The 12,998-nt window shown below is 46.1% G+C and overlaps 1 protein-coding gene across 1 annotated transcript; it reads right to left on the reverse strand.

Annotated features, from left to right (window-relative positions):
• Positions 1-1,070: 1,070 nt before the first annotated feature.
• LOC142912338 (gap junction gamma-1 protein-like) lies at positions 1,071-4,660 on the reverse strand. Its single transcript, XM_076060507.1, has 3 exons — positions 4,260-4,660; positions 3,770-4,111; positions 1,071-1,833 (listed from the first exon to the last, which is right to left on the reverse strand). Exons 1-3 carry the CDS (start codon positions 4,460-4,462, stop codon positions 1,398-1,400), a joined length of 981 nt encoding a protein of 326 aa, XP_075916622.1. The 5' UTR covers positions 4,463-4,660; the 3' UTR covers positions 1,071-1,397.
• Between the last annotated feature and the right edge of the window lie 8,338 nt (positions 4,661-12,998).

A 12,998-nucleotide genomic window follows, 5' to 3' on the forward strand; every position in this document is an offset into this window, starting at 1 on the left:
TGTATAGTAGTGTATAGTAGTGTATAGTGGTCTAGTGTATAGCAGCATATAGTGTAGTGTATAGTAGTGTATATTACTATAGTGTATAGTCATGTATAGTAGTGTATAGTGTAGTGTATAGTAGTGTATAGTGTGTATAGTGGTGTTGTGTATAGTAGTGTATAGTGCAGTGTATAGTAGTGTATATTACTATAGTGTATAGTGATGTATAGTGGTGTAGTGTATAGTGTAGTGTATAGTAGTGTATAGTAGTGTATAGTAGTGTATAGCAGTGTATATTACTATAGTGTATAGTGATGTATAATGGTGTAGTGTATAGTAGTGTAGTGTATAGTGGTGTATGGTAGTGTAGTATACAGTATTGTGTGTAGTGTATAGTAGTGTAGCCTATATTACTGTGGTGTATAGCAGGGTATAGTGTAGTGTATAGCAGTGTATATTACTAGTGTATAGTGATGTATAGTAGTGTATATTGGTGTATGGTAGTGTAGTGTACAGTATTGTGTGTAGTGTATAGTGTAGTGTATAGTAGTGTAGCCTATATTACTGTGTATAGCAGCATATAGTGTAGTGTATAGCAAGGTGTATTCCTATAGTGTATAGTGATGTATAGTAGTGTATAGTGCAGTGTACAGTGTAGTGTATAGTAGTGTAGCCTATATTACTGTGGTGTATAGCAGCGTATAGTGTAGTGTATAGTAGTGAATATTACTAAAGTGTATAGTGATGTAGAGTAGTGTATAATAGTGTAGTGCATAGTGGTGTATGGTAGTGTAATGTACAGTATTGTGTGTAGTGTATAGTAGTGTAATGTATAGTAGTGATGTGTATAGTAGTATAGTGTATAGTCAGGTAAAGCATAGTGCCGTGTGTAGTGTATAGTGTAGTGTATAGTAGTGCAGTGTATAGTGTTGGGAGAATAAATCCATGCTCACAATTGTTCTCTCAAACACACTGGTGGGCTGCAGTAGTAACCACCCGGCACGAGGTTTCGTCTACGTGACACAACCTTGCTGGCTGATGCCGGGTGGTGGAGTGCTCAACGACATATCTACAACTCACAAGCGAGATCTGACCCCCCCAAAAGAGAAAACCTTTATTCGTGAATAACTCGGCGTTCAACTCAAAACAGGAAACTTAAATCTCGACTTGAAGCTTTCGCGACTGCAGGGATTCACACTCTTTGGTTCTTTTGGTAAAGTCACCACGTAGAAGGGAAACAATAAAATAAAAAAATAAAAAATATAAAACAATAAGATAATTCTATTGCTTTATATTTTTATTATTTTATAGTTTCCCTTCTACGTGGTGACTTTACCGAAAGAACCAAGAATAAAAAGTAAAATGTTTATTTCTACCGACGTGACTTTACCGAAAGGACCAAAGAGTAAGGAAACTTAAACTGAGATGGTTGGATATTTCTTCGTTCGGACGGCCCTTCCCTTCCTAGAGGCGGCCTTGACCTCTCCTTGTTCTTCTCCGGAATCTCCTACTTCGTCTGCCGCCGCCGCCACTTCGTATTTCTTGCCGAGCTGCACTTGGGGGTTTTTGCTCACGGCCACCGCGGCCGAGCGTAAGGCCGGAGTCTCCCGCCGTCCTCCCTCTCCGCCTCCCCCACCTCTCCCTGCTCCGCTCTCCCCGTATCCCCGCGTTGCCCTGGCCCGTCGGGGTGGTGGGGAAACCGTCAGCTCCAGCCGCCGCTGTATCGCGCGCAGGTAACCTTGCAGCTGCGACGCAGCCGCCGGCGTTATCGCCACCTGCCGGGGGGCGGCCTCCTCCGTCTCGGCCGCGCGACGAGGAGGAGGCGGAGGAGGAGGATCGCCGTTCGCAATCCTGTTCATGGCAACGACAGTAGCAGCGGGAACGGCACGTTTTGAGCGTCAGGGAGGAAGCCCGTACCCTTTCTGGCAATAAAGCACGAGTTGTGTTCAGATGTTGGAACGCCAAATAGAAACCTTTTGCATGGAATCAAGTTCACATTAACCACACGCAGCACTTGTGTGGTGGGTTCCATTTAGGCGCACACTAGAACTGGAGGCAACAGGTAACTCTCAACAGGATGACGACATAGGGCGGTAACCACCGCTCCCAACTTAGCTAATTATATTACCGGACCAGGACAGCTCAACACGCTGCCTGGTCCACTAGCGGAGACCGGAGACCGAGGACCTTAGATGGCGGCTTCATTCCCAGAGTTGACCCAGCAGCCCCGCTCCCACCCGGGACTTGGTTTATAACTGTGTGGCCGGCTCTGCCCTTGGCCACGCCCCCTTCCAGATCCTTCCGGGAGGGGGCGTGGCCGGCTCTGCCCTTGGCCACGCCCCCTTCCAGATCCTTCCGGGATGGACCCTGGGTCCTTATCACGTAACCCTCACGTCCCCCCTTGCCCCCTCGTCCAGTCACGTGCCCTCTCGGGTTCACCCAGGATATCATGTCCTGACCCGACCTCAGCGACACCCGGACCCTGCCCTCTAGTGAGCCATTCCGTGCCGTGCTCACTCTGGTACCATAGAGCGGCACCACGCATACAGCACCACTCTTCACTCGCTACTGTCGCTACAGAGTAGTGACACCATTTATGTCGCTACACTTGTGGTGAACATGCAAACAAACATGCTCTGGTAGTATATGATGCATTGTCTTTGAAACTGATTGGTCCACACCAGGGAGAGCTATCTTTAGAGCCTAGCCTCAAACAGTGTTAGACCAGAGGATGCCAAAAGGCGAACAGCACAGACACAATGCCACTATCAGCACATTGAGAGCTCGTTGTGAGCAGCTACATCATGTGCAGCTACATCATGGGAGGTCCCATGGTGACGTCGAATTTGTTATCGGTGAAAACAAACGGCATCCCACGCGATAGCCGCGGTCAAAAAATAAATAGCGGAAGACATTTCCGCGTTCGATATTTCGAGGCTTACCTCGCGTGATATATTTTTGCTCCTCTCCCCAATGACTTCAAGTAGGAATCTGCAGAAGTGCGGGCACGCAGCGCGCCCTCCCGTCGAACGAGGGCACTGGCTAAGTAATGAACGTGTCAGCAGCGACGACGCACGTCCAGTTTCAAGTACCGCGTGAAGGAAGCCGAGTGACAGCGGAGGGAGTTAGTGACATGGGTTAGCAGCAGTAGCAGCTGTAGAACATTACCGCTGAAGGCCTACGAGATAGAAGTGTCTAGGGCCTACAAGAACCTTAATCTGGCCCTGACTGAAGGCCTACGAGATAGAAGTATCTAGGGCCTACAAGAACCTTAATCCAGCCCTTACTGAAGGCCTATGAGACAGAAGTGTCTAGGGCCTACAATAAACCTCAATCCGGCCCTGACTGAAGGCCTACGAGATATAAGTGTCTAGGGCCTACAAGAACCTTAATCCAGCCGTGACTGAAGGCCTACGAGATAGAAGTGTCTAGGGCCTACAAGAACCTTAATCCGGCCCTGACTGAAGGCCTACGAAATATAAGTGTCTAGGGCCTACAATAAACCTCAATCCAGCCCTGACTGAAGGCCTACGAGATATAAGTGTCTAGGGCCTACAAGAACCTTAATCTGGCCCTGACTGAAGGCCTACGAGATAGAAGTGTCAAGGCCCTACAAGAACCTTAATCTGGCCCTGACTGAAGGCCTACGAGACAGAAGTGTCTAGGGCCTACAAGAACCTTAATCCAGCCCTGACCGTTGCTGGCGCTTGGCTCGGCTGCCTGGCAACAAGTCAGCTCGGCCAGGTCGAGAGCCAGGCTGAGGCCGCCCACGGCGTACATCACGTACAGGAAGACGGTCTTCTCCGTGGGCCTCGACACGAAGCAGTCGACGCGGTGGCGGCAAGGGTGGCGGCGGGGGCACTCGAAGCGGGGGATCACCTCCAAGCCGTACATCACGTACTGGCCCAGAAGGAAGCCCACTTCGGCCACCGTGCGCAGGACGAGCTGCAGCGTGTATGCCCACATGAGGCCGTCGGCCGGGATCGCGCGGCGCCCGTCGTGCCATCTGTGGTCGTTCTTCTTGACCTCGCCAGCCTCGTCGGCAAACTCCCCTCCTTTCTCCGCTTGGACATTCTCCTCGGCTTGCTCGGTCCGTCGGTGCTTTTTGTGGCCGGTCGAGCCTTCTGACCTGCGGATAACGACGCGGGAATGAAAGTTTAAAAATATCCTTCTCACCAAAACAAAGAGTGGAATTAAGGTTTTTTTTTTTGGGGGGGGGGGCCTTCATCGTCATTATCATCATCACGATTATCGTCATCGTCGTAACTCTACTAGACCTCTGTATCCTGTGTATGGCGAAGGCGAGGTAGAGAATGCTGGGCGCCGCCACGGTGATAATCTGAAAAATCCAGAAGCGCACGTAGGAGAGGGGAGCGAAGGAGTCGTAGCAGACGTTTGTGCAGCCCGGCTGTTGCGAGTTGCACATGAACGAGCTCTGCTCGTCGTGGTAGATGGATTCGCCCGCCGCGATAGTCAGCATGATGCGCAAGATCAGGAACGTGGTGAGCCAGAGCTTGCCCAGGTACGTTGAGTGCAGAGATATCTCCTCCAACAGACGGGTCAGGAAGCTCCAGCTAATTGCGACCGCCGGCTCACCAAAAGCGTTGCCCGCCTGAGAATTCCAGAAGAGAGACGCGGATTTAGACGGCGCGTTGGCCGGCCGCGCGTCAACCAATGTCGCACGTTGGGCACCGCATTCAGCTCGAGACACCGTCGATCGTCATCGATTATCCGTCACCACACGATTATCATCCGACATTATCCAGCGGTCCTGGGCCGATCTGGCGAAACTGGCAAAGCCGCTCCAAAGGCCGTAGTAAACCAGTCCCGGCGATCGGCACCATTGTGCAGCGTGACCAAAAAAAAGCGTAGCCGCACTTGTGTTAGAGGATGTCTCACCCGTCCTCACACACTCTGGTGTTAAACCGGAGCCGGTCATGAGCACACTGGGCAGATGTGAGAAACTCTGCACTCTCGCCACAACTGAGCACTATTAATTCAGCAGTGCATAGTGACTGTGGTGGTCCGTGCTATTACTACAGCAGTGCATAGTGTGGTGGTACCTGCTTTCCCTGCAGCAGTGCATGCATACTGTGGTGTAAGCTGCTATGATTAGAGCAGGGCAAGCGAAAGTGGTGGTACCTGCTATGATTAGAGTAGTACATGCTGACTCTATAGCAGTATTAATGGACTGTACAGTAGTACATGCTGACTCTATAGCATTAGATATCGACTCTACAGTAGTACATGCTGACTGTATAGCAGTATTAATGGACTGTACAGTAGTACATGCTGACTGTATAGCAGTAGATATCGACTCTACAGTATTAATAGTGATTCTATAGCAGTATTAATAGTGACTCTATAGCAGTATTAATAGTGACTCTATAGCAGTATTAATAGTGACTCTATAGCAGTATTAATAGTGACTCGATAACAGTATTAATAGTCACTCTATCGCATTATTAATAGTGACTCTATAACAGTATTAATAGTCACTCTATAGCAGTATTAATAGTCCCTCTATAGCGGTATTTATAGTGACTCTATAACAGTATTAATAGTGACTCTATAGCAGTATCAATAGTCACTCTACAGCAGTATTAATAGTGACTCTATAGCAGTATTAATAGTGACTCTATAGCAGTATTAATAGTGACTCTATAGCAGTATTAATAGTCACTCTATAGCAGTATCAATAGTCACTCTATAGCAGTATTAATAGTGACTCTATAGCAGTATTAATAGTGACTCTATAGCAGTATTAATAGTGACTCTATAGCAGTATTAATAGTGACTCTATAACAGTATTAATAGTGACTCTATAACAGTATTAATAGTGACTCTATAACAGTATTAATAGTGACTCTATAGCAGTATTAATAGTGACTCTATAACAGCATTAATAGTGACTCTATAGCAGTATTAATAGTCACTGTATAACAGTATTAATAGTGACTCTATAACAGTATTAATAGTCACTCTATAGCAGTAATAATAGTAACTCTATAACAGTATTAATAGTGACTATAACAGCATTAATAGTGACTCTATAACAGTATTAATAGTGACTCTATAACAGTATTATTAGTGACTATAGCAGTATTAATAGTGACTATAACAGTATCAATAGGGACTCTATAGCAGTATTAATAGTGACTCTATAACAGTATTAATAGTGACTCTATAACAGTATTAATAGTGACTCTATAACAGTATATTTAGTGACTCTATAACAGTATATTTAGTGACTCTATAGCACAAAGTACTCACGTGACACAGTGACGCGATGTGGCCGTGAGGTCGACCGAACGCGCATCACGTGGCAGGGTCCGCCCCCCCCCACGTGGCAGGGTCCTCCCCCACGTGGCAGGGTCCGCCCCCACGTGGCAGGGTCCGCCCCCCGCCCCACGTGACAGGGTCCGCCCCCCCACGTGGCAGGGTCCGCCCCCACGTGGCAGGGTCGTGTGCCCATAGGTGGTAGTGGATGTGAAAGACCCAACGCAGAAGATCTCCGGGTTTGATAATCCGTGGGGTTACTCGCCCCCACCATAGTAATGTGGAGTTTCCACCACTGGTTCAGGGCTGTTTACAGCCCCCCCCGCCTCGCCCATACCTCCCCCCCCCACAAAACCAAGACCCCAATGAACCCCTCCCCCACACTGTCCACTCGCTCCAATTCCCACCTCCCCGTCCTACCAGACCCATCCTCACTACCTCCCTGTGATCCTTCCTAATGACCCCACAATCTTTTCATTAATCAGTCGCGACCCAGTCGCTAGGGTCCACGGGGTCCGCTCGCCACGAGCTACAATTTGCCCGGGGCTTCGATTCTCTCTGCATGCGTCGATGATCCGGCATCATAATTGTTCACCCGGCATAAAACATCCAGCCCGCATCTTTCTGTGCGCCCTGGTGGCTACAAGTCACGTGCCACCTAACTGGTACCTATTTTATCGACCACTCCCACCGAGGGATGATGATGATAGGCTGAGTCAACACCACCCCTTCTCCAGAGCAGGACTTGAACGCGTAAAACCTTCCGATCGCGAGCGGCTCGCGATCGGAAGCCACCTGGCCGGGCTTACGATTTAATGACGCGGCAGAGTGGCGGCAGTCGACCTGGGCACTGAGTCACTTAGCCAGGAGCTGAACTCACCGTATCCGATACAAAGTGGAGGGGGTGCGGCGGTGGGGGGTTGGGAGAGGGGGAAGCCGAACTTGGCCGATCCCATCTCTCAATGTAACTCGTGACCACCGAGACCCATTGTACGGCAGGGCACTGCCAGCCCCCCCCCCCCCACAACGTCCAGCGCGGTGGTACAGTCCGGGTGGGTCACCAAGCACCGCCCACTCGCCGCCGCCAGTCGCTCGCCCCGCCCACGCGGGCGGTTGGTAATTGTCGCGGGGCGCTCCACCTGGAGTTGCCACCTGTCCCGGTTTCTCTTCCTGGTAAGTTCGCGTTTGCCGACGTCTGGGGAAGTCTCGAATCCTTTCCCGGGATATTGAAAGTCCAGGGTCAGTTGTATCAGCAACAACAATAATAATAATCTCGAGTTGAAGTTTTCGTGACTGCAGGGATCCACACTCTTAGTTTCTTTCGGTAAAGTTCCGTAGTAGGTATAAGATAAAATGTTGTTTTAATTTAAAGTATTTTATTACCTACTTAACTTTACCGAGATACCCATAGAGCGGCTCTCTGTTGATTGGTTGATGAACACGATTGTATTGTTCAAAATAAAACCTCAACCAAAATCTTCAAGAATTGAAACTACAGTATTCAACCGACCTTCACTTGATGTACTTGCAGTGTATAATAGTTTAAAACTTACAGGAATTGTAACTATTGATAAATTGTTAGATTTGAGCCGATTTCATAACTAAACATTAAATGTATCAGAGGCCGAATGGTTAAACACTGTGTTTTGATCTTTTTTCCTTTGCATTCATTAACATTAAAAGGCATTAATCTTATAATTTGTTTTATGCAGTGTTTAAATTGGCCATACTATATATACTTCAAAATGTATTTGTACGAAAAAACGCCTTTGCACTGGCTGCTGTGTGCATTTAATCCACGTAAAATAAATCAGCATTAGCCACTCATAACAGATTTGTAACTCATACAGCAAGTGTAGTCATTACCTGGACCTTAATGAACCACATTAAACCAATCTATTTCGAGCAATATTAAATCACCGAGGGAGTACTCCCAAATAAATTAAGATGCCTGGCAATGTCATTATTATTCTTGGTTCTTTCGGTAAAAGTCACGTAGAAGGGAAACACCTGATGATGACTGCTCGTGTTGCAGTCGAAACTTTGTGAGAATTGTATTGTTTTATATTTTTATTATTTTATTGTTTCCCTTCTACGTGCAGGTGACTTTACCGAAAGAACCAAGAATATGAATCCCTGCAGTCACGAAAGCTTTAAATCAAAATGTCATTATTGTTAAGTACTCACCTTTAACCTTTGCGAGTGGCGTGGCATAGCGCTGCCTGCGACGCCAGTACTGACGCCTGCAGGCCACGGTAGAAACTTGCGAGGGGGACATCTCGGCTAAAGGTCACAGAGGGAGCCAATCGGGAAGGGCGCTTGCAGGTTCCAGAAGGAGGGCGTGGCCGGGGAGGGGCGTGGCCTCGCTGAGAGTCCAGGAGGGGCCCCTGTGTGGGACCTCGTGGCTGTTGCTGGGAAGTGGGATGATTGCCCGTCGTGCTACTCACGTCCATCGTCGTCACCATCTCGTCGTTGCCTCCGAGAGAGAGACAGAGGGATAGAGAAAGGGACAGAGAGAGAGACACAGGGATAGAGAAAGGAACAGACAGAGAGAAAGGACAGACAGACAGAGACACAGAGAGAGACACATAGATAGAGAAAGAGACATACAGAGAGAGACACAGGGATAGAGAAAGAGACAGACAGAGAGACACAGAGAGAGACACAGGGATAGAGAAAGGGACAGACAGAGAGAGAGACAGAGAGAGAGACACAGGGATAGAGAAAGAGACAGACAGAGAGACACAGAGAGAGAGACACAGGGATAGAGAAAGAGACATACAGAGAGAGACAGGGATAGAGAAAGAGACAGACAGACAGAGACACAGGGATAGAGAAAGAGACAGACAGAGAGATACACAGGGATAGAGAAAGAGACAGACAGAGAGAGACACAGAGAGAGACACAGGGATAGAGAAAGAGACAGACAGAGAGAGAGAGACACAGAGAGAGAGACACAGGGATAGAGAAAGAGACAGAGAGAGACAGAAACAGAGACACAGGGATAGAGAAAGAGACTGAAAGAGACACAGTGAGAGACACAGGGATAGAGAAAGAGACAGAGAGACACAGAGAGAGAGAGGCAGACACAGAGAGAGACAGAGAGAGACAGAAACAGAGACTCAGCAGGCCAAGTGTTACTAAGTAGACATCGTCACGAGCTGGCATGTGTAGTAGTAATAGTACTGTGTAGTAGTAGTAATGTGTAATAGTACTGTGTAGTAGTAGTACTGTGTAGTAGTAGTACTGTGTAATAGTATTACTGTGTAGTAGTAGTACTGTTTAGTAGTAGTACTGTGTAGTAATGGTACTGTATAGTAGTAGTACTGTGTAGTAGTACTGTGTAGTAGTAGTACTGTGTAGTAGTAGTACTGTGTAGTAGTTCTGTGTAATAGTACTGTGTAGTAGTAGTACTGTGTAGCAATAGTACTGTGTAGTAGTAGTACTGTGTAGTAGTAGTACTGTGTAGTTGTACTGTGTAATAGTACTGTGTAATAGTACTGTGTAGTAGTTGTACTGTGTAGTAGTACTGTTGTGTAGTAGTACTGTGTAGTAGTACTGTGTAATAGTACTGTGTAGTAGTACTGTGTAGTAATAGTACTGTGTAGTAGTACTGTGCAGTAGTACTGTGTAGTAGTAGTACTGTGTAATAGTACTGTGTGGTAGTAGTACTGTGTAATAGTACTGTGTAGTAGTACTGTGTAGTAGTACTGTGTAGTAGTAGTACTGTGTAGTAGTAGTACTGTGTAGTAGTATTGTGTAGTAGTAGTACTGTGTAGTAGTAGTACTGTGTAGTAGTACTGTGTAGTAGTAGTACTGTGTAGTAGTACTGTGCAATAGTACTGTGTAGTAGTAGTACTGTGTAATAGTACTGTCTAGTAGTAGTACTGTGTAGTAGTAGTACTGTGTAGTAATAGTACTGTGTAGTAGTAGTACTGTGTAATAGTACTGTGTAGTAGTAGTACTGTGTAATAGTACTGTGTAGTAGTAGTACTGTGTAATAGTACTGTCTAGTAGTAGTACTGTGTAGTAGTAGTACTGTGTAGTAATAGTACTGTGTAGTAGTAGTACTGTGTAGTAATAGTACTGTGTAGTAGTAGTACTGTGTAATAGTACTGTGTAGTAGTAGTACTGTGTAATAGTACTGTGTAGTAGTAGTACTGTGTAGTAGTACTGTGTAGTAATAGTACTGTGTAGTAGTACTGTGTAGTAGTAGTACTGTGTAATAGTACTGTGTAGTAGTACTGTGTAATAGTACTGTGTAATAGTACTGTGTAGTAATAGTACTGTGTAATAGTACTGTGTAGTAGTAGTACTGTGTAATAGTACTGTGTAGTAGTACTGTGTAGTAGTAGTACTGTGTAGTAATAGTACTGTGTAGTAGTACTGTGTAGTAGTAGTACTGTGTAATAGTACTGTGTAGTAGTACTGTGTAATAGTACTGTGTAGTAGTACTGTGTAGTAATAGTACTGTGTAGTAGTAGTACTGTGTAGTAGTAGTACTGTGTAGTAGTACTGTGTAGTAATGGTACTGTATAGTAGTAGTACTGTGTAGTAGTACTGTGTAATAGTACTGTGTAGTAGTAGTACTGTGTAGTAATAGTACTGTGTAGTAGTAGTGCTGTGTAGTAGTAGTGTGTAATAGTACTGTGTAGTAGTAGTACTGTGTAGCAATAGTACTGTGTAGTAGTAGTACTGTGTAGTAGTAGTACTGTGTAGTAGTACTGTGTAGTAGTAGTACTGTGTAGTAGTAGTACTGTGTAATAGTACTGTGTAGTAGTAGTACTGTGTAGTAGTAGTACTGTGTAGAAATAGTACTGTGTAGTAGTAGTACTGTGTAGTAGTAGTACTGTGTAATAGTACTGTGTAGTAGTAGTACTGTGTAATAGTACTGTGTAGTAATATTACTGTGTAATAGTACTGTGTAGTAGTAGTACTGTGTAATAGTACTGTGTAGTAGTACTGTGTAGTAGTAGTACTGTGTAGTAATAGTACTGTGTAGTAGTACTGTGTAGTAGTAGTACTGTGTAATAGTACTGTGTAGTAGTACTGTGTAATAGTACTGTGTAATAGTACTGTGTAGTAATAGTACTGTGTAATAGTACTGTGTAGTAGTAGTACTGTGTAATAGTACTGTGTAGTAGTACTGTGTAGTAGTAGTACTGTGTAGTAATAGTACTGTGTAGTAGTACTGTGTAGTAGTAGTACTGTGTAATAGTACTGTGTAGTAGTACTGTGTAATAGTACTGTGTAGTAGTACTGTGTAGTAATAGTACTGTGTAGTAGTAGTACTGTGTAGTAGTAGTACTGTGTAGTAGTACTGTGTAGTAGTACTGTGTAGTAGTACTGTGTAGTAGTAGTACTGTGTAGTAATAGTACTGTGTAGTAGTAGTACTGTGTAGTAATAGTACTGTGTAGTAGTAGTAGTACTGTGTAATAGTACTGTGTAGTAGTAGTACTGTGTAGTAGTACTGTGTAGTAGTAGTACTGTGTCCTACTACCACTATAATGTGTAGTCTCCTGTATGAGTTTAAGGGGAGACGCAGCAAAAGTAGCAGCAGGAGAAGTTCCATCTCTCTCTTTCGATGTCCCTCTCTCTCTCATCTCTCCCCATCTCACCCCCTCCCTCCCCACGGCTCTCCGTCGCTGAATCAACGCCAAGAAGCCCCAGCGTGCTCCTCACTCCTCGCTTGGAGCTGTCCCTGGTGCGGACAGTTTATATACACGTAATATACAGTTTATATATACATAATATACAGTTCATATATACATAATATACAGTTTATATATACATAATATACAGTTTATGTATACACACAAAAAACAGTTTAGATTACGCATAATCATCATACATCGCCTCACAATAATTTTCATTTCACCACGTAAGGCCCCACATCCATGCTCAGAAATGCCCACACTCACAGAAACCCATACTTACAAAGACCCACAGAGACTCATACCCACAGAAACCCACACTCATAGAGACACACTGCTACCCACAGAGACCCATACCCACAGAGATGCACACTCATAGAGACCCACTGCTACCCACAGAGACCCATACCCACAGAAACCCACACTCATAGAGACCCACTGCTACCCACAGAGACCCATGCTCACAAATGCCCACACTCATAAAGACCCACTGCTACCCACAGAGACCTATACCCACAGAAACCCACACTCATAGAGACCCACTGCTACCCACAGAGACCCATACCCACAGAAACCCACACTCATAGAGACCCACTGCTACCCACAGAGACCCATACCCACAGAAACCCACACTCATAGAGACCCACTGCTACCCACAGAGACCCATACCCACAGAAACCCACACTCATAGAGACCCACTGCTACCCACAGAAACTCATACCCACAGAAACCCACACTCATAGAGACCCACTGTTAGCCACAGAGACCCATACCCACAGAAACCCACACTCATAGCGACCCACTGCTACCCACAGAGACCCATACCCACAGAAACCCACACTCATAGAGACCCACTGCTACCCACAGAGACCCATGCTCACAAATGCCCACACTCATAGAGACCCACTGCTACCCACAGAGACCCATACCCACAGAAACCCACACTCATAGAGACCCACTGCTACCCACAGAGACCCATTCCCACAGAAACCCACACTCATAGAGACCAGGGACGTGCGGTCAGGGGAGGCAAGGGAAGCAGAGCCTCACCTGTGATACTCCAATGAAAACAGCTGTTACGA

The sequence above is a fragment of the Petromyzon marinus genome, unplaced genomic scaffold, assembly GCF_048934315.1.
Source record: "Petromyzon marinus isolate PM22_M1 ecotype Great Lakes invasive population unplaced genomic scaffold, UKy_Petmar_22M1.pri1.0 PM_G_Scaffold_2, whole genome shotgun sequence".
NCBI lineage: Eukaryota > Metazoa > Chordata > Hyperoartia > Petromyzontiformes > Petromyzontidae > Petromyzon > Petromyzon marinus.